The following is a 19,708-nucleotide window of genomic DNA, read 5'->3' as shown; positions in this document are numbered from 1 at the left end:
AGCAATGAGATAAAATGTAATCAATATACATAATGTGCAAATGTGAGGAAACAAGTTCTGAGGAATGAAAAAACTCAGCTACTCTACTCTAAGTGTTTGATTCATGTACTGTGAGGTTGTCATTATTTATTTATTTTTTTGCCCTTTAGAAACAAGTCCAGGACGCTTCCTGCTATCCTCGATACGTTTTATAAGTGCGCTTTAAATTTAGTTTGATTTGAATTTGTAAATCTGTCTGAATGTGTTTGCATGTGCTGTAAATCTGTCAGATAGAGAGAGAAATGAAGCAGCAGCTGTCCAGTTTGTTTACAGCTGTGACCCTGTTCAGCCTGGAGCGACCCTCCTCCTCCTCCATCACCTCCTCCTCCTCCTCCATCACCTCCTCCTCCTCCTCCATCATCTCCACCCCTCCTCCACCCCTAATCCTCCTCCTCCTCCCTCCATCACCTACTCCATCACCTCTTCCTCCTCTCTCCACCCCTCCTCCTCCTCCATCACCTCCTCCTCCTCCAACCCCTCCTCTCTCCTCCTCCACCCCTACTCCTCCTCCTCCACCCCGCCTCTCTCCTCCTCCACCCCTCCTCTCTTCTCCTTCACCCCTCCTCCTCCTCCACCACCACCCCTCCTCTCTCCTCCTCCACCCCTCCTCTTCCATCACCTCCTCCTCCATCACCTCCTCTCTCCTCCTCCATCACCTCCTCCTCTACCTCCACCCCTCCTCTCTCCTCCTTCACCCCTCCTCCTCCACCACCCCTCCTCTCTCCTCCTCCACCCCTCCTCTTCCATCACCTCCTCCTCTACCTCCACCCCTCCTCTCTCCTCCTCCACCCCTCCTCCCTCCTCCTCCATCACCTCCTCCTCTACCTCCACCCCTCCTCTCTCCTCCTCCACCCCTCCTCCTCCTCCCTCTAACACCTTATCCACCTTTTCTCTACCTCCTCCGACCGCTACACATCAGGGGCTGTACTCTCACAGAGCTCTTAAAATTCCTACAACATAGACAACAACAGAGTCATGTACTGGTTTATTTTAGGACAATAATTACATTTTAAAGTGAAAAAAAAATGGTTATCACAAAACTTGTTTGAAAAGAAGATAAAACAATGCTTAACCTTTAATTCTGGTAAACACAAAAATGTTAAGCTAGGTTAAGCTTTCTGTCTGGTTTCATATTTTATTCATTTCATTTTCCAAATAAATATTCACATTCTAGTACCTGAGTCAGGTTTAAAACTGGTCAGTTTCCCTGAATATAAAATACATTATGTTGACAGTCATTGATTGATTGTGGTCTTTACAGTAAAACAACTAAAAAATAACTAGAAATAACCACCTTGTGGTTGTATGCCTCCGCCAATAAACTTTGTTTTATCATTGCAAAGACAGTCTTTATATAGTCATATATAATTAATGTGATTATTAGGTCAACTTAAAGGATTTTGGTGTCTGCAAAAGTAAGTGACAGCACTTCCACCGTTTTTGTAGAATGACCCAAGATCGTTTTCTCAGCTACAGTGGTAAGCAACACATTATGATGTCACAGTGAAGTTGACCTTTGAACTTTTGGATATAAAATGTCATCACTTCATCATTTTATCCTATTAGACATTTGTGTGAAATGTTGTCATAATTAGTGTATGAATTCTTGAGTTATGGCCAAAAACGTCTTTTGTGAGGTCACAGTGACCTTGACTTTTGAACTTTGACCACCAAAATCTAATCAGTTCATCCTTGAGTCCAAGTGGACGTTTGTGCCAAATTTGAAGAAATTCCCTCAAGGCGTTCCTGAGTAGACGGACGGATGGACGGACGGACAACCCGAAAACATAATGCCTCCGGCATGGAAGCATAAAAACAATACAAACAATAATATTCTCACAATATGATGTGTGTATGTGTGTGTGTGTGTGATCCTGTACAGAGTGAGCTATCATTCAGCAGCTGTCTTTGGTCGCAGTGTGTTTCTCTCTCTCTCCCTTCTCCATCTGACACAGAGACACTGAGGCGTCCAACTTAAACTCAACCCTAAACGCAGGATAGAGGGGTTCAGTGAATGTGGAGTGGAAGGTGTGGATGTGGATCAGTGTGTCAGAGGAGACTGTGTAGAAGGACAGAGTGCCAGCAGGCCAGTCCAGATACACCGCTACTCTGTTAGAGCCAGAGTAGCGGGGGGTTTGTATGCGTGCTTCTCTGTTATTGTGAAGGGCAGAGTAACAAACAGCAGAGCAGTACAGACTCCAGGACTTTTCATTCCCTCCAAGACTGCAGTCATCACCCTGTCCTCTCCGTCTGATGCCTCTGTAGCTCACTCCTGTATAAACCCCTCCGTTCCACTCCACCTCCCAGTAACAGCGACCGGTCAGATCGTTCCTACACAGCAGCTGATGCCAGCGGTCAAATCTCTCTGGGTGATCGGGATACGGCTGCTGCTCTCTCACCCATGTCGCCTTTCTGTTGTCTTCAGACAGGAGGAGGTTTCTGTGTGCTGTGTCTGGGTCCAGTGTGAGTTCACAGGCATCTGAAGACACAATACAGCATCAGTTTCTGATATAATACACCTGTTGTGTTTATTATTTGTTGATTAATTACCAACTAGACTGTTAATTATTTAACAGTTTCAGTTTTGTGAATAATAATTATATCAATTTATATAATTATTAAACTAGAAAATGTGGTCAGTAGAGCACAGACCTCCGCCATGTCTGACAACACCCCGCATTAAGGCTTCACCCAGAGACATTACAAAAACCGTAAGAAGGCCAGTGGTTCTTCCCCGCACAACCTTGTGTCAAAGTTGTAATATTATGTGAATCTGTTCTGAAATGCTTTTTGTGGAAGACCATGCCCACCACGACTAACCCTTTTGTCCAATCCGCGTGAAAAGCTAATCAGTTGCTCCTTGCCCTGTGACAAGGCTGTAAATTAAATTTAGTAGTGATGCTTGAATTTGTTCATAAGTCATGCACCTTTTGGTGATAGGAGACACCCCCTTTTGGCCAATCCATGTAAAAAGTTAATCGGTTGCTCCTTGCCCTGTGACAAGCATGAAATCAAAATTTTGTAGTGTTATGTGAATCAGTTATGCACCTTTTGGTGATATGCCATGCCCACCACCACACCCCCTTTTGGCCAATTGGCATGAAAAGTTAAGTAGTTCTTCCTAACCAACTTTTTGAGATATCCTGCGAATAGATGGCTAATATGATAATATAGATACATACACATCCATGCACATACATATACATACTGCTGTGTAAATAGACTTTCTATCTAAATAGTGAATGAATCAAACTAAATACACACTTACACTTCCTCAGACCTGGTTTCAACCACTGGACTCCACCATGGTCCATACTGGGGGAATAAACAAAGTCAGATCAGCAGATTCTCTTTCCCTCTCAGCCTTCTAGCAGACGTTGCCTCTCCGTACCTGAGAGAGTCCAGTCTCCAGTGTGGATCCTCCAGTCCAGCAGAGAGCAGCTTCACTCCTGAGGCTCCTGGATGATTGTAGCTCAGGTCCAACTCTCTCAGATGGGAGGGGTTGGAGCTCAGAGCTGAGGCCAGAAAAACACAGCTTTCCTCTGTGAGCAGACAGCCTGTCAGCCTGCACATACACACACACACACACGCACGCACACACACACACTGTTAAGTTTTCTTCCATTGATTATTTAAACTTTATTACTGAGAATTGCTTTTGCCTGGTTTTGTACACAGGTGTTTTCTGGAAGAGAGAACCAAGCTCTCTCAAGTTACATGTTAGATCATCACTGTCTGCTTTGATGTTATGTATGATATCTTGGTAAAAACTGCAACGGTCTGTGCTTTCATTTGGTCAGTTTGGCAATTCTTGGATCAGTTTTTCTACAGAATCTTAGAAATAATTTTTGCTATTTTAGGTCTCAGCAACAGAGACAGCACGGGGGAAATAATGAAATGTACTGATAGAAAGCAGAAAACAGTTCATAGGGGACAGAAAGTAGTGTGAAAGGTTGTTACCACAATCCTAACAGAGAAAATGCTCTACAAGTTAGGAATCTATTCACTGATGTCACCCTGTAAGTAAAGCAGGATTTAAATGGTGATGTGTTGACCAGGTTGAGGAATCCTGACCTGAGAGTTTCCAGTCTACAGTGTGGACTCTCCAGTCCAGCAGAGAGCAGCTTCAATCCTGAATCCTGCAGGTCGTTGTTACTCAGGTCCAGCTCTCTCAGACTGGAGGACTGGGAGCTGAGAACTGAGGCCAGAGCTTCACAGCTTCTCTCTGACAGATGACAGACACTCAGCCTGAAGAAGAATTAATGATGAAGACAAACAAGAACTTTAATAATGTTTGCTTGAGCTTCGATTCAATCTGACATAATTAGGATTGGGAAATGATAAGATTTTATCAATGTTGATTACTTAATAATTCCTTCCAAACAATATGAATCCTTTATGATCCCCTTATTCCTTTGTTAAATATTTTACCATTGTAGACCTTTATCACACCCAAACTACGGTGGCCATTTTATGACATCCTCAGCTGCCTTTGTCATTCGTATTCATTCTATCATTTAGATAGACTTGCATTAGGTTTAGCTGTACTTTGATGGTGTTTGTCTACAATGGAAGGCAGTCCTGGCTTTACAATCAAGCGCTTCCAATCTTTCATCACGTGAATGAGTCTCGCACATGCGCAGTGCGCTACAACTGGACTGAAAGAAAGCAGTTGCAGGTAAATACATAAAGCATTTGAATTAACTGTGTTGTCCACCATTGTGGCGCCGATGAGAAGAGTCGCGATCAGGATGAGCGACTTCTGAGCCCAGGTAGCGATGGAGGGGTGAGGTGACCTGCAAGGGTGGAAGAGTGGAGGGAACGAGGCGGGATTTGGAACCTGACCAGAGATTGCCGATAGGGAGGGGCAGTCTGGTGTACTGCTCTGTAGGCGAGTACCAGTGTCTTGAATTTCATGCGTGCAGAGATGGGAAGCCAGTGAAGTGACCGGAAGAGGGGAGTGACGTGAGAGAATTTTGGTTGGTTGAACACCAGATGGGCTGCAGTGTTCTGAATGTGCTGTAAAGGTCTGATGGCAGAGGGTCGCCCAGCCAGAAGAGTGTTGCAGTAGTCCAGGCGGGAGATAACAAGAGCCTGGACCAGGAGTTGTGCCGCTTCCCTCGTAAGGAACGGATTTTGGGGATGTTATAGAGGGAGAACCTACAGGAGCGGGTTGTCGCTGCAGTGTAAGCAGAGCAGGACAGCAGGTTGTCCAGGATCACCCCGAGGTTCATGGCAGTCTGAGAGGGCAACAGTGGTGTTGTCAATGGTGATGAAGGTCTGTGAGAGGGCAATCATTCCCTGGGAGAAAGAGTAGCTCCGTCTTTTCAAGATTGAGCTTGAGGTGGTGCACAGACATTCAAGCACTGATGTCTTTAAGACATGCAGAGAGTGCCCATCAATTTGTGTATCTGAGGGGGGGAAGGAGAGGTAGAGTTGAGTGTCGTCAGCGTAACAGGTGATAGGAGAAGCCGTGAGAGGAGATCACATGGCTGAGGGATTTAGTAAAGAGAGAGAATAGCATGGGCCCTGAGGGACACCGGTGTTAAGAGTGCAGGGTCTGGACAGAGATCCCCTCCATGAGACCTGGTATGAGCGGTTAGTCAAATAGGATGCGAACCAGGAGTGTGCAGATCCAGTGATTCCCAGTTCAGATCAGATGGAGAGAAGGATTTGGTGGTCAACTGTATCAAAAGCAGCAGACAAGTCAAGGAGGACCAGGACAGAGGAGAGGGATGAAGACCTGGCAGTATGCAGGGCCTCTGTGACAGCAAGGAGTGCAGTCTCAGTAGAGTGAGACACCTTGAAACCGGATTGCAGAGTTTTCTTCCATTGATGTGTAGTTTATTTAAAGCTTATTACTGAGAATTACCTTTGTCTGCTTTTCTACACAGGTGGAAGAGAGAGCCAAGCTCTCAGTGTAAACTTCATCGTTTAAAACAAATTACATGTTAGATTATCACTATCTGCTATGATGTTAAAAACTGCAACCCTGTAAGTAAAGCAGGATTTAAATGGTGACCAGGTTGAGGAATCCTGACCTGAGAGTTTCCAGTCTACAGTGTGGACTCTCCAGTCCAGCAGAGAGCAGGTTCCCTCCTGAATCCTGCAGGTCGTTGTAGCTCAGGTCCAGCTCTCTCAGACTGGAGGACTGGGAGCTGAGAACTGAGGCCAGAGCTTCACAGCTTCTCTCTGACAGCTTACAGCCACTCAGCCTGAAGAAGAATTAGTGATGAAGACAAACAACTTTCAAAATGTTTCTATTTTCTCCTATGTAAAAACATTACTTTAATATATGTCATCAACAGAGATATGAAAATGTTTTTTCTTGCATATTTTCAGGTCATTAATTTCTGTATCCACCTGACACATACTAGCAGTGTAACCTATACAGATTTTTTGGTAATTTCTTGACTCACCAAATGTGTTGTGGCTGCACTCTATGGATTTCATTTTAGTATAAATGACGACACACAGATATACCTTCCTCTGAGACCTGGTGACCCAAACAGCCTAGCTGCTGTTGTAGATTGCCTCAATGATATCAACTGTTGGATGGCACAGAATTGTCTTCAGCTCAATAACTCAAAATCAGAAATCATATTGTTCAGCCCCACAAATTCTATCAGTCATATTGAGAGTGGCCTTGGTCCGCCGTCCACAAATGTGAAGCCCGTTGCCAGAAACTATTACTATTTGACTCTGACCTAAACTTCGAACCACAATTTAAAAAAAAATGTCCAGTCCTGCTTCCTTCAACTGAGAACCATCTCCAGAATGAAACCAATACTATCACACAGCGACCTGGAAAAAGTAATCCACGCCCTAATCTTCTCACGACTAGACTACTGTAACTCCCTCCTTTCTGGCATCAACCAAAAGTCACTCTCTTGCCTCCAACTAGTTCAGAACGCAGCAGCTCGGCTTCTTACTGTTCTAACACACGACATCACATCACCCCAATCCTGGCTACTCTCCATTGGCTCCCTGTTCGGTTTAGAATCAATTTTAAGATTTTACTGATCACTTTTAAAGCATGTTTGGGTCTGGCTCCAAGCTACATAACAGATATGTTGACCTCATATGAGCCGGTGCGCAGCCTTAGATCCTTAGGTGGGCCCTTCTGGCTGTTCCAAAGTCTAGACTTAAAACTAAAGGTGACCGTGCTTTTTCCATCAGGGTTTTCCCCTCGGCTCTGGAACGACCTGCCGTCGTCAGCTTTTTATCATCTTTTTATCGTCTTTCTATTGTCTTTTTACGTCTTTTATCTCAACTCTATCTTAATTTGATCTTACTTGTATTCTATTATTTTATTTATTTTGGTTTTCATCCTACGATTATACCACTGTTTACTTGAATGTTTGCTCTTTTCCACCTCTGTCCTAAGAATTTAATCCCTGCTTATTATTGTTTTATTGCCTTTTAAATTTATAATTTGAGTATTCTGCTTTCATTTTGTCTGTCAAAGCACTTTGTAAACTCTGTTTTTAAAGGTGCTATATAAATAAAGTTATTACTATTATTATTGTACATTCAGGAATCCTGACCTGAGAGTTTCCAGTCTACAGTGTGGACTCCTCAGTCCAGCAGAGAGCAGGTTCACTCCTGAATCCTGCAGGTTGTTGTAGCTCAGGTCCAGCTCTCTCAGACTAGAGGACTTGGATCTGAGAACTGAGGCCAGAGCTTCACAGCCTCTCTCTGACAGATTACAGCCACACAGCCTGAACAAGAATTAGTGATGAAGACAAACAAAAATAATGTTAATAATGTTTTCCATTTTGTACTCACATCACATTGGATAGAGTTAATATATCCAGTTATCTATCTACCTACAGAGATTTACTGGAGGCTTTGACCACTGGCAGCAGCCTCAGAAGAGCCTCCTCTGAAGCAGAGTATTTCCTCAGGTCAAACACGTCCAGCTCTTTTTCTGATGACAGTAAGATGAAGGCCAGAGCCGACCACTGAGCAGGGGAGAGTCTGGCTCTTGAGAGACTTCCTGATCTCAGGTGCTGTTGGATCTCCTCCACTAGAGAATGGTCATTCAGCTCATTCAGACAGTGAAACAGATTGATGCTTCTCTCTGGAGAGGGATTCTGCCTGATCTTCTCCTTGATGTACTGGATTGTTTCCTCATTGGTCTGTGAGCTACTTCGTGTCTGTTTCAGCAGGCCTCGTAGGAGATCCTGATTAGTCTGCAGTGAAAGCCCCAGGAGGAATCGGAGGAACAAGTCCAAGTGTCCATTTGGACTGTTTAAGGCTTTGTCAATAGCAATTTTATGGACCTTTGTTGCAGATGTTCTGCTGAAAAGTGCTGAAGTTAGCTGTGGTTCAGCCATCACATTCTTGTTGCTGTTAATGAGTGACAAGACCACATAAACAGCAGCCAGAAACTCCTGAATGCTCAGATGGACAAAGCTGAACAGCTTATTCTTGTCCTTGTCCTTCGGCCCATCCTGCTCTATAAAGATCTGTGTAAACACTCCTGAGTACACTGACGCTTCACTGAAAGTAATGCTACTTTTTTTTAGGTCCTCCTCATAGAAGATCAGGTTGCTTTTCTCCAGCTGGTGAAAAGCCAGTTTTGCAAGTGACTGAATGTACTGAATGCTGTTCTTTGCGCCATACTTCTTTTTCGTCTGATCGATCTGAAACACCAAGAATTTTGTGTACATCTCAGTCAAGGTCTTGGGCAGGTCTTCTCTCTCACTGGTTTTCAACACATAGTCCAGAACTGTAGCAGTGACCCAACAGAATACTGGGATGTGGCACATGATGTGGAGGCTTCGTGAAGTCTTGATGTGGGAGATGATTCTGCTTGCTGCCTGCTTCTCATCTTTGAATCTCTTCCTGAAGTACTCCTCCTTCTGTGGGTCAGTGAAGCCTCTCACCTCTGTCACTATGTCAACAAAGTCTCCAGGGATCTGACTGGCTGCTGCAGGTCGTGTGGTTATCCAGAGGCGAGCAGAGGGAAGCAGTTTCCCCTTGATGAGGTTTGTCAGCAGTACTTCTATTCCAGTTGACTTTGTCACATCAATTGAGCACTTTTCATTGGCAGTGAAGTCTAGTTGAAGGCGGCTCTCATCCAGTCCGTCCAACACAAATAGGAGTTTGAATTTACTCTTCTCATAGTTGGACTTTCCTGATTTCTGTAATTTTTTGAAGATGTAATTAAGAGCCTCCTCCTCGATATCTGTGGTTTCCCAGATACAGTTGTGAATTAGCTCTGCAAAGCGAAACCTTTCTCCCTTCAGTAAATTCAGCTGGCGGAAGGTGAAGGGGAATATGAGATGCACATCTTGATTGCTTCTTCTTTCAGCCCAATCCAGGATGAACTTGTGCACAAGGAATGTTTTGCCTATTCCTGCAATCCCATTGGTCAGCACTGTTCTTATGGATGTATGTTTTCCAGAAGGGTGTTTGAAGATGTCACTGGGTTTAATTGGTTTCTCTGTTTCCGCTGGCTTTCTTGATGGCATCTCAATCTGCATGACCTCATGCTGGCTGTTGATGTGTATGTCACCCCCGTCTGTGATGTAGAGCTCTGTGTAGATATCATTCAGAAGTTTCTTATCCTTCCTCTCTAACCATCCTTCTTGTGCGCACGTAAACTTGTCCTGGAGGTTAGGTTGGAGATTTTGTTGGTACCATGTGATGAGTTGTGGAGGCTCTGTTGTTCGCACCAGCAAATCTGTGTAGAACAAAGTCCATAAAGCCAAAATTAAAACTAAAAGTATTAGGCTGTGTGTCCGTCGGAAACCTCTTCCATGGCTAGCAGCACTGAACAGATGCTTATGAGACAAATTAAAACCCATTTGAAGGTCAGTGCTTTCTTGCTAAAAACTGGTGCTCTGAGAATAACAAACTTGTTCTGACTGTCAACATCAATACATCCTTTCCTTTGAAATAACAAAAAAGGATGGCAAAGTTTTTTCACCCTCTATTTTCCAGGGAACGGTTTTGCTCACTGATGCTACTGAGAAGCTTCACTGGAGCAGTTGGGGGTTCAGTGCCTTACTCAAGGGTATGTTGAGCAAGGCACTGAAGTTGTTAAAGGTTGTTAATGGTCTCTTGAACTTTGGTAGTAGCTTGGGTTGTGTAGCTTCCTGGCCATGATATCACCCTAAAATAACAACTATTGGTGAGATACCCTTGGTTGTACTGGGCAGCTCCCAGGGTGTAAATATGTAAATGTGTGATGGTGAAGCTGGGGTGCATCAAAGACCATGTGACTCATCAAAAGATCTTTCCCTGGAAAATAAAGGGTTAAAAATTTAAAGGAAAGCAAACCGTAATTAATTAGCTGCCACACTTGTAATGGAATATCTGACCCTAACCCAACCCAAGGTACTAGCAAAGTTTAACATCACTTTAAAGGAGGAGCAGAGCATTACTGATTCACTTTCTCAAGCAAGATTGTCCAGCCAGTTCAGTGATTTGAACCAATTCTGCATCTTTTACTCAAATAAATTGATGCTTCCAGGAGCTGTGACATCAAGTAAAAGAAAAGGATTAACTAAATCCTTCATCATTTTAAAAGCCACACAAAATGGGCAGTGACAAGACAACCAACATCAGCCTGGGCGAGCAATAGAATAGCTTTACCTTCAGTCTGACTGCTGTCAGTGGGAAGGTGAGAAAGAGGAGCAGACCGTGGTTGAATGGAGGAAGCTCCATTGTTCTTTGAAGTCTCTGCAACATCACTGACATCCACTGAGAGAGAGGGGGGGGGGGGGGGGGGGGGGACATTACAAGGACTTTAACACAAGCCAACCAGCCAACAACTACCATGCATCCCACAACTCTTTACATATATGCTGAAGCACTGAACATTCATTATGTTTAGTATTCATCTGAGTCTCTGAAGTTGATGTTGATACTTTCTATCAAGTGATACTCTCAATGTCTGGGCTAGGGTTAATCTTAGGGTTGGGGTTAATGTTAGAAATAGGGTTAGGTTAGGGCTGCATAGGCCCGGATCTACTAAAGGTTTCACACTGTGGGTGCCAAAACCTTGTTTTCTGATCTACTAAGATCTACTAAGGTTGCCGTTTTTTGCGGTTTTGTCTAATTGCATATGCATTTGTGGGTATTAAAAGGCTGAGGCGCAAAATAAAGGGAGAGGGAGAGAGAGGAAGAGGGAGGGAGAGGGAGGAATCGTCAGTGGATGTGATTTATCACCTGACGATTGCGCACAGAATTTAAGACCTAGGAAAAGCATGTCTTATCATTTTGGGCATAGGATAGCTCTGCCGAAACTGTCTCTGGAACTGGTCTAAGATTGTGACACAGTCATCTACATGCAGTCATTAGATCGCAGAGTTTAAACGAGTATGCTGACTTAAAAATACACCATTTACGACTCATTGGCAGAGTAGCAGAATGCACACTTGGCTTTATTTGTGGTAAGCATTTTGGTTCACCTCCTCCTATCATACCAGTGCTCTTTACCTCCGTTAAATCGTGCTTGTGGTGCCTAACTGCATTCACGTTATTTATGTTGTTCCAGAGTGACTTTTTACATGCTGGTAAAACCCTTCTCTGCAGCTCTTTGGGGTTTTCTCTGCCACCAACACTTCTAGCTACGGAGCCCCTCTGGGGTCACATGGTAGGAAAAAAAACTTGATGTGTAAATCTGTGCGTACGGATTTGTAAACTGTGTGTACAGATTTCTAAACCATGCCCTCGGATTCAGAATCTGTGCGAATGGATTTGTAAACTGTGCGTATTGTGAATCCGAGGGTACCGTTTAGAAATCCGTATGCACAGTTTACAAGTTTTTTTTTTCTACCATGTGACCCCAGAGGGGCTCCGTAACTAGCTCCACTGGAGAGACATTTGCGCTTCTTTTCCCCATCATTATGTTGTTTTTAACCATATTGCATTCAAAAGCCTTTAAATTGATACGTGACTCCTGATTTGTTCAGACTTGACTTGGTGTTCTACATTTAGACTTGAGACTTGACATTAATGACATGGACTTCACTTGAACTTGACTTGGTGATCTACATTTAGACTTGAGACTTGTGCCTCAAGACTTGAGACTGACTTGGGACTCAAGCAAAGTTGACTTTGTCACACCTCTGGTTATGAGTTTTTAATTATAAATGAATGAGTCATTTGTGACATTTCCATTTTTCACATGCTTGTACTTTTTATCTTCCCATGACTTACCTTTGAGTCCTGAGCTGCTGTTTGACAAACTCTCCACTAGATCATTCCTGTCGATCTTCATTAAAACCTTGTTGGTCACCTCCAGAGTCTTTTCACTGTAGGTCTGCACCATCTGATCCACCGTGTCCTGCCTGTCTGCCTTCTCCAGTCGGCTCTTTGGGATGGCTGGGACGCCTTCCAGGATGTCGGCCTGCTGCAGGAACCACTTGAAGCTCTTAAAGTCCTCGTCTCCCAAATGCTCCAGTGTTTTCAAGAGCCTCTCTTTATCCGTCGCCATCGTTGCTCCCTGATGAATTTGGACAATATTTTCAACTCAAAGGACAATTATGCAATTTCCCCAAACCCGGTCTCGGGTTCAGGCAGAACCTGAGACCAGCCCAGCCTGGCCTGGCCTGTGGGTAGGGGCCGGGTCGGGTAGGAATTCACATGCGCAAAGGCTGCTTGGGTTTGTTGAACCAACTGAAACAAGTTTCGCTTCCGCGTTGCGCTATTCATTAAGATCCCGTGCGTAATCCTAAACAGATTTCTGTCATTCAAATTTCTCTGTAATCCGCAAAGTCTGATTGTTAATTCCTTGTGTCAATCATGTTTTTATCACCAGTCAATCAAAGGTTATGATTTGAAATGTAAGTGTCGGGTTTTCACTGCCTACGGCACCAGTAGGCTTTTCAGTAAGATCCCGCACGTAATTCTGAACAGATTTTTGTCATTCAAACAACTCAGAATTATTTTACTTATAATCAGCCAATTTACTAAGAAAATTTTGGTTTTAAACCGGGCTCGGGCCCATAAATGCAGCCAATGGGACAGCTCTGTGCCGGGCTCAGACATAAGGTGCACGGGCTCGGTTAGGGAGGGCTTGTTTTTTGGGCCCGATCTAAGGTCTGATAGGTGCGCATTTTCAAAGCGCTGCACAATTACGCACACCTCTTCTAATGTGGGTACCTTGATTAACTCTTGCACAGCCTCTTGCCAGATTGGTACACAAGCCTCTGTGCTTTTGTGCACTCCAAACTGATTGGCTAGTACGCACAGCTTCCATGTTTCTACAGTGCAAAACATCAGGAATACAGGAGACGGACGGTGACATCCTGCAGACGAGTTGCGTTCTCAATAGTGGAGCCTGAAGCATGCCTTTTTGTAACTGCAGTAGAGATAGGCATATGGCTGCGACGAGCAAGATGATGTGGTCGAGCAGAATCATGATTTTAATTGTTTTGGTTAAATTTCAAAGTGGCGGGACAGGACACAAAAATATATGTATGTATTCAATTTCCACAATTCTGTCTGGATAATCGAAATAAATACGTAAAACGGGATTGTTGTTGAATAAACCTGATATCTGGGATGACATTGGTTGCGTTACTAACAGCACTCACAATCATTTCAATAAGTTGGCGCCTATTATTAGCAGCAGTATTCCTAAGATAAGTTGTAGAGTGGCCCCAAATTATTTTTTGATGGAGATTCTGTGAAAGATATCCTGAATGTTTCTTTCAGCTTCAATATTTAAATTAGGCTATCCTTTCTTGGTACTCACACACTGTCTTTTTTCTCCCTAGCTGCTTTAGTCAAGACATTATGGAGGAACCTGCGTGACACATACATGAAGAGAAGGAGAGAGGAGAGGGGAACCAAAAGTGGCCAGGCCAGCAAGTTTAAGAAGAAGTAGAAGTTCTTTGATGCAATGTCCTTCCTTGAGCCAACATTGCACAGCAGGAGGCAAAGTGATGATCACAGGGCACAAACATTACAGAGTACTGGTTCTTTGTAAGGATAGATGTTCAGATCAATGTGACATGGGGTTTTACTGGCTTGGAAAGTTGGTACTATCTTGTGAGACAGGCCTGTGATTGGCATTGGGATTGGCATTTCTATTACAGCAGTGCTGATGAGGTAGGTTACAGTGAGAGACAGAGTAGATTAGACTGATGTAACTGTGGCATTATGATGTTAAACAATTTTACCATAGTAATTTAAAGCTACACTATGACTTCTTTTTTTTTTTTTTTTTTTTTACTTTAAAGTAACGTAGAATTACAGAAGTCTATAAAATGACTGCATGCTGTGACTTGAAGTTGCATTTTACAACAGTGTATCCAGTAATCAGTGGAGGAGGAAGTACTCAGATCTTTTACTTAAGTAAAAGTAGAAATACCACAGTATAAAAATACTCTGTTACAAGTAAAAGTCCTGCATTCAAAATGTTACTTAAGTAAAAGTACAAAAGTATTAGCATCAAAATGTACTTAAACCAACAAAAGTAAAAGTACTCATTATGCAGAATGGCCCATTTCAGAATAATACAGTATATATTATATTATTGAATTATAATTATTGATGCATTAATGTGTAAGCATCACTTTAATGTTGCAGCTGGAAAAGGTGGTGATTTTCACTACTTTATATACTGCTGGGTAGCTTACAGTAATCTATAATAATACATCACAATTTATTAGTTGATTATATTTTGTATTAATAATCTGAATCTGCAAAGTAACTAGTAACTAAAGCTGTCAAATAAAGGTAGTGGAGTAAAAAGTACAATATTTCCCTCTGAAATGTAGTGGAGTAGAAGTATAAAGTGGCATAAAATGGAAATACTCAAGTAAAGTACAAGTACCTCAAAATTGTACTTAAGTACAGTATTCGAGTAAATGTACTTAGTTATTTTCCACCTCTGCCAGTAATATTGACTGTGAGGGAGAGGCAGATGAAGAGGAAGGAGAGACAGTTGAGGACAGTGAGGATGAGGGGCGATCAGCAGAAGTCGGCCAGGAGACGGGGCCAAGAGAGGTGAAACTGCAAAGAAGAGGGCAAGGTGCAGCCAAGGAGATTTCCTGGAGAAATACCTTATCCTTTAACTCTGTTTAATGCAAGATTCATAGAGTAACTGAGAATTTGAGTTTAATAATTTATTTGTGTTAAGTTGAGCAAAAACATTGAATTGTTTCTTAAAGGATAACGCTGGTGTTTTTAATGCATTTCTTATCGTCAACAAATCCTATGAAAATAACAAAATCAACAAGGCATTTGCTCTCCTCCCGTTACTTTCTGACTTCCCACGTTCCGTTTTTAGCCGTCGACCAGGAAGTCATTGGCTCCAACTGTAAGCTAAAACCTTTAAATTCAGCTCACAAAGACATAGTTTACATTTTAAAAATCGCTAACTGTTACCATGAAAAGTCAGGCTGTTGTAGTTATTACCAAATCAAATTCAAATGGGAACAAATTCTTCATTACGCCGGGGACTATTTTCTGTGCTACAGAACTACTTTCCTGAGATCACAAAGTGTTTACAGCCGGCTTATTAAATTGTTTGAGGAAAAAGTCGGCCGGCCCGGTGCATGGTGATGATGAAATATGTTGAACAAAAACAAATTCATTGCAGATTTTGTTATTTTCATAGGATTTGTTGATGGTAAGAAATGCATTAAAAAACACCAGCCTTATCCTTTAATGTCGTATGGAATCCTCTGTATAATTTACACAGAACCAACCACTTGACGAAATTAAAGGGCGTGTACAGACTGGAAAACATTTCTTCTTGTGGAATCTGCTGCCTCTCCCTAACTCCAGTGACGCAACTACCAAACGCTGAATGTTTGTGCCCTCCAGCTCTCTCCGAACAGGTCATACCTGAAACAGTAATGTTTGTTTGTCTATTGTGTGATCATATCTGTCCCTTCATTACAAATACATAGTACTTCTACTCATGAAAAAACATGCATTTCTTCATCAACACCAGAGCACAGTCTACAGTTCCCTTTTTTTAGCTCTTTTCATTTCCTTTATTTCTGTGAACTAGTAAAATTTTTCTCTTTTCGTTTCTTGGTTGAAACTGTTTCCAGCTTCCTGCTGCCAGTAACAAGGAAGTAAGAAATGAGCCACAAAAACACATAACCCATAACCCCACACAAAAGTTTTCTGTTCTGTCAAAGTGGAATGGAAAATAAAATATGAAATTCCAATAACAGAAAATTGTAATTTCTGCACATATTCATTCCTTTTACTCTCTAAAATGTGTCACTGGTAAATCATTTCACAACATATTTCATCTTTAGGTTATAGTTGAATTGAAGAGATTTTGAATATATTTCTTCTCTTTGGACATGCTGGAGTTTACCTGTCTTTCTAGGAAGTGTGATACAGCAGTCCTTCACTACAGCTGAACAGGATCTCAGGGTGGAATACCATTGTCATGAATGGATGACATTTTGATTCCTCCTGAGGTTTCAAAAAAAAAAAAAAAAAAAAAAGAAATCCTTCATCACTACATGTGAAAAAACAGAGCGAACACTTTTAATGCACTTCCTCCTCTCTAACTTTACTATGGAATTCAATGTTGGAAAAACTGGTGAAAAGTGAACATTTTGTACTTTAACATGAAGTAAGAAGGATTTTAATCCCTAGACTCAAATGAGACACGGACTTTGTAACAGTCGGCTATTGGTAAAGTGTTTTGTGCACTCAGTGTTTTAGTGGAGAAAAGGCCAGTCAAGCTTATCTAAGCTGTCAGGCCTTCTGAGACTCATATCTCACCAGTGAAATAAGACGACAGTCTAAAGGCTTTTGCACACCAAGTCCGTATTTTTCGTCCGAAATTGTCGCACGTTTAAAAATAAATACGACTTAACGTTGTGTCAATCACGTTTACACACCGACTCCGAAACTTTCGTCCGTCATTCAAGTTTTCGGAACAGGTTTGATTTTCTGCGTTTTTTCGCATCCGTCAAAAGCCTTTAGAGAGTTGTTTGACCACTCAGAGAAACCGTACTGTTGTTATTAGCCATTACGCACGACTGGATCTACCGGGATCTCCGGCACAGCCTCGAAACACTGATGCTATCAGCTCTGACAGAAAAGTGTGATAAACAGACTGACCATGATCTTGTCTGTATGTTGCAGCGTTTTGAGGCTGTGCCCTGAATATCTGCGGATCCAGTCGAAAGGCTGATCACCTATGCGCACTTTTCCGATGGCACAATTTGGATAGCCAAATCATGAAGTGTGTGTGTGTGTGTGTGTGTGTGTGTGTGTGTGTGTGTGTGTGTGTGTGTGTGTGTGTGTGTGTGTGTGTGTGTGTGTGTGTGTGTGTGTGTGTGTGTCCCTTAGACATACTGCCAGCCGCTGTTCAGGATCAATCGGATCGCGGAATTGGACTCCGTTTTCTCTCGTATTGCGAATTTTCGCAACAAATAGAATAATAAAACGTATCGGATTCAGTGTGCAAGGTTTCTGTGCGTAACGATTTTTATCGGATGACGGATTAAAAAAACGCATACGAAAAATACGGACTTGGTGTGCAAAGACCTTAACTTATGACCTGGTGTTGATTTTATCTGGTAACACTAAAGGTAAAAACATTTCCAATATGTGACTTTGGGGCCAAAAGAGGAGGTTCATTTTGGCCCCAAAGTCAAATGTTCATTGAGTACAATTAACTAATGAATATTCACGTCTGTGAGCATCAAATACACATCTTGACAGACTTCACCAACATCATCATCATCGTATACACCGTCATACAATTGTACAAACACAATACAATTCCCCATACTTCATTTATCAAACATATCTAATGTTTCCTCGTGGGATCCTTACCTGCATGGTGAACTCACACCCACATCAAGTCGAACAGAGGTTTTGCTTCCTGTTTTTTTTTTCATCAGTTCTGGATCTACACACCCGAGGAGAAGCAGGGGGCGGGCCCTCCAGTACTGCCAGCCAATCAGAGCAGTGGTTCTGCAAAAGTATTGACTGGAAGGCAGCCGCCTCCTTCAAGGCTGCCAACTCTCTTCACTTAGCCAACCACAAGCTATGTGGCACTATGTGTGTGTGTGAGAGAGAGGTGTGTGTGTGCGTAAGATAAGAGAAGATAGCACTTTATTGAGGAAAATTGTTGGGGAAATTCAGGTGCCACAGCAGCAACTGCTAGAACAGTGCCAAGGAAATCAAGCACAGGAAGGTAATAAAAGAAAAACGGTACTAAAATATAAATAATTCACAAATGTGAATAAAGTTTTGTTAAGTGAAAAAAAATTCACACAAAAATTATCCACAAATGCACATTGTTGAGTCACTGCTGAGTAAACATTCTGTACTGTGAGTCACAGATCTGCATTTGTCATTCTCATCCTGTGGATACAAACCGATAAAGACACAAATCTTTGTCTGGCACTATTATTCTGTGGGAAGTGGGCGGGAAATCCACACATGCACCCACCAATCAATGTGAAGTTTCCTATCAGAGCAAGAGTTAGTAATAACCAATCAATGAGCAGCATAGTTACCCTTTGACCTTTTTAATGTTTGCAAGTGCAGGTGGAGCGGGAGCCTAGATGCAATAAATAATGCTTTTTGCATTTGAGTTGACATCACAGAAAAGGAAAGAGAGATGTGCATTTTTTTCTTGTTGTCTGTAGTGTCTCAGTACAGAAAAGGAGGAAGTGGACCGGACGGACCTCAGTTTCAGAGTAAAAGCCTTAGTGTTTGCCAGTCTGAAGTAATGATGCAGAGTTCGGCTCTTTTATGAGATTCGGTTCTTAAAGCCCCTGGAAACCTAGTCTCAAATATTATTTTTTTTTATATGATATCACAGCTGACCATCACATTAAACGCACAATATGTAATTTTCTGCCGCTAGGGGTCTCTCAATCAAAACAATAACAAAAGATGGAGTTTGATGATGTCGTGAAGTAGCGTGGGATCATGGGAATTGTTGTCTTCATTGACAGACGGTGCTCTGAAGTCAGCTTCTCCCAGTTAGGATTCCTTCAGTGTTCGTCGTTCAGGAAGTTTTTTACCGGGAGCCGAATTATCCGCAGAGTTCTCCTCCTCTCCAAAACAAACGGACCCGGTGATTAAAATCGGTAAAAACACTGAATAAAGCAGTTTCACGTTAAAAATCAGCTGTTTCTCTGATGCTGTCCGGAGGGGCTGAGAGCCGAGCTGCCGCTAACGTTAGCTCAGCTTGTTTCTCTGATAACTTCAGATCCAGACGTCTGATGACTAAAATCCTTCATCCGGTTAAAAGATATAGTTAAAAACGACCAAGATCTAAAAAGTGTATCGTAAAAATGTGGCTTAAAACTGGATAAAAAGTCAATTTATGACAGAGCTTCTGGCGGACGACCACAACACGGACGCATGCGCACAAGACTATCATCAGGGTAAAGGGGATCTGATGCCATTGACAGGCGACCACATGAAACGCACCGTTACCTTGATTAAAATTATGGATTTCTCTAGGTTTGAAAATTGTTGGAAACATTTGGGATAATGTAAGTGCACAACTCAACAAAATATATAACATAGGTCTAGTCATTTTTAGATATTTTAATGCGTTACATATTAGGCCTTTAAGTATCCCGCCAAATATGAGTTAAAAAAAAACGTTCAAAACTATTATAAAACAGAGCTCAAAAACAGCCAATCTGGCTGCTCAGATCATTTCTCAGGACTGGACCGGGGGCGTGGTCAGATCACGTTCGGA

At 42.4% G+C, this 19,708-nt stretch overlaps 1 protein-coding gene across 2 annotated transcripts; it reads right to left on the bottom strand.

Moving 5' to 3' along the window:
• Positions 1–1,011: 1,011 nt before the first annotated feature.
• On the bottom strand, positions 1,012–17,860 carry LOC139660539 (NACHT, LRR and PYD domains-containing protein 3-like). 2 transcript variants are annotated; one of them, XM_071538714.1, is made up of 11 exons: positions 17,818–17,860; positions 16,340–16,440; positions 12,214–12,499; positions 10,645–10,752; positions 7,873–9,730; positions 7,587–7,760; positions 6,081–6,254; positions 4,114–4,287; positions 3,431–3,604; positions 3,308–3,354; positions 1,012–2,518 (listed from the first exon to the last, which is right to left on the bottom strand). In XM_071538714.1, the coding sequence occupies exons 3-11, from the start codon at positions 12,488–12,490 to the stop codon at positions 1,935–1,937; spliced, it is 3,570 nt and encodes a 1,189-aa protein (XP_071394815.1). In that variant the 5' UTR covers positions 12,491–12,499; positions 16,340–16,440; positions 17,818–17,860; the 3' UTR covers positions 1,012–1,934. The 2 variants fall into 2 exon arrangements, with proteins under 2 accessions (XP_071394815.1, XP_071394816.1); XM_071538715.1 differs by lacking the exon at positions 10,645–10,752.
• Between the last annotated feature and the right edge of the window lie 1,848 nt (positions 17,861–19,708).

Source organism: Centroberyx affinis, unplaced genomic scaffold (assembly GCF_046629955.1).
Source record: "Centroberyx affinis isolate AG114_WGS23_722 - 3 ecotype Tasmania unplaced genomic scaffold, CSIRO-AGI_Caff_v1 ptg003329l_1, whole genome shotgun sequence".
Taxonomy (NCBI): domain Eukaryota; kingdom Metazoa; phylum Chordata; class Actinopteri; order Beryciformes; family Berycidae; genus Centroberyx; species Centroberyx affinis.
This window is presented reverse-complemented; position numbering and strand designations above follow the sequence as displayed.

What these genes read in the sequence shown, in the direction of transcription:
- LOC139660539 (XM_071538714.1), bottom strand. Translation starts at nt 12,490, where the DNA reads ATGGCGACGGATAAAGAGAGGCTCTTGAAAACACTGGAGCATTTGGGA. An exon ending in CAGCAGCTCAGGACTCAAAG is followed by an intron (nt 10,753 to 12,213) that starts GTAAGTCATGGG and finishes CCTCTCTCTCAG; the next exon opens with TGGATGTCAGTGATGTTGCA. An exon ending in TGTAGACTGGAAACTCTCAG is followed by an intron (nt 3,605 to 4,113) that starts GTCAGGATTCCT and finishes GTGTATGTGCAG; the next exon opens with GCTGACAGGCTGTCTGCTCA.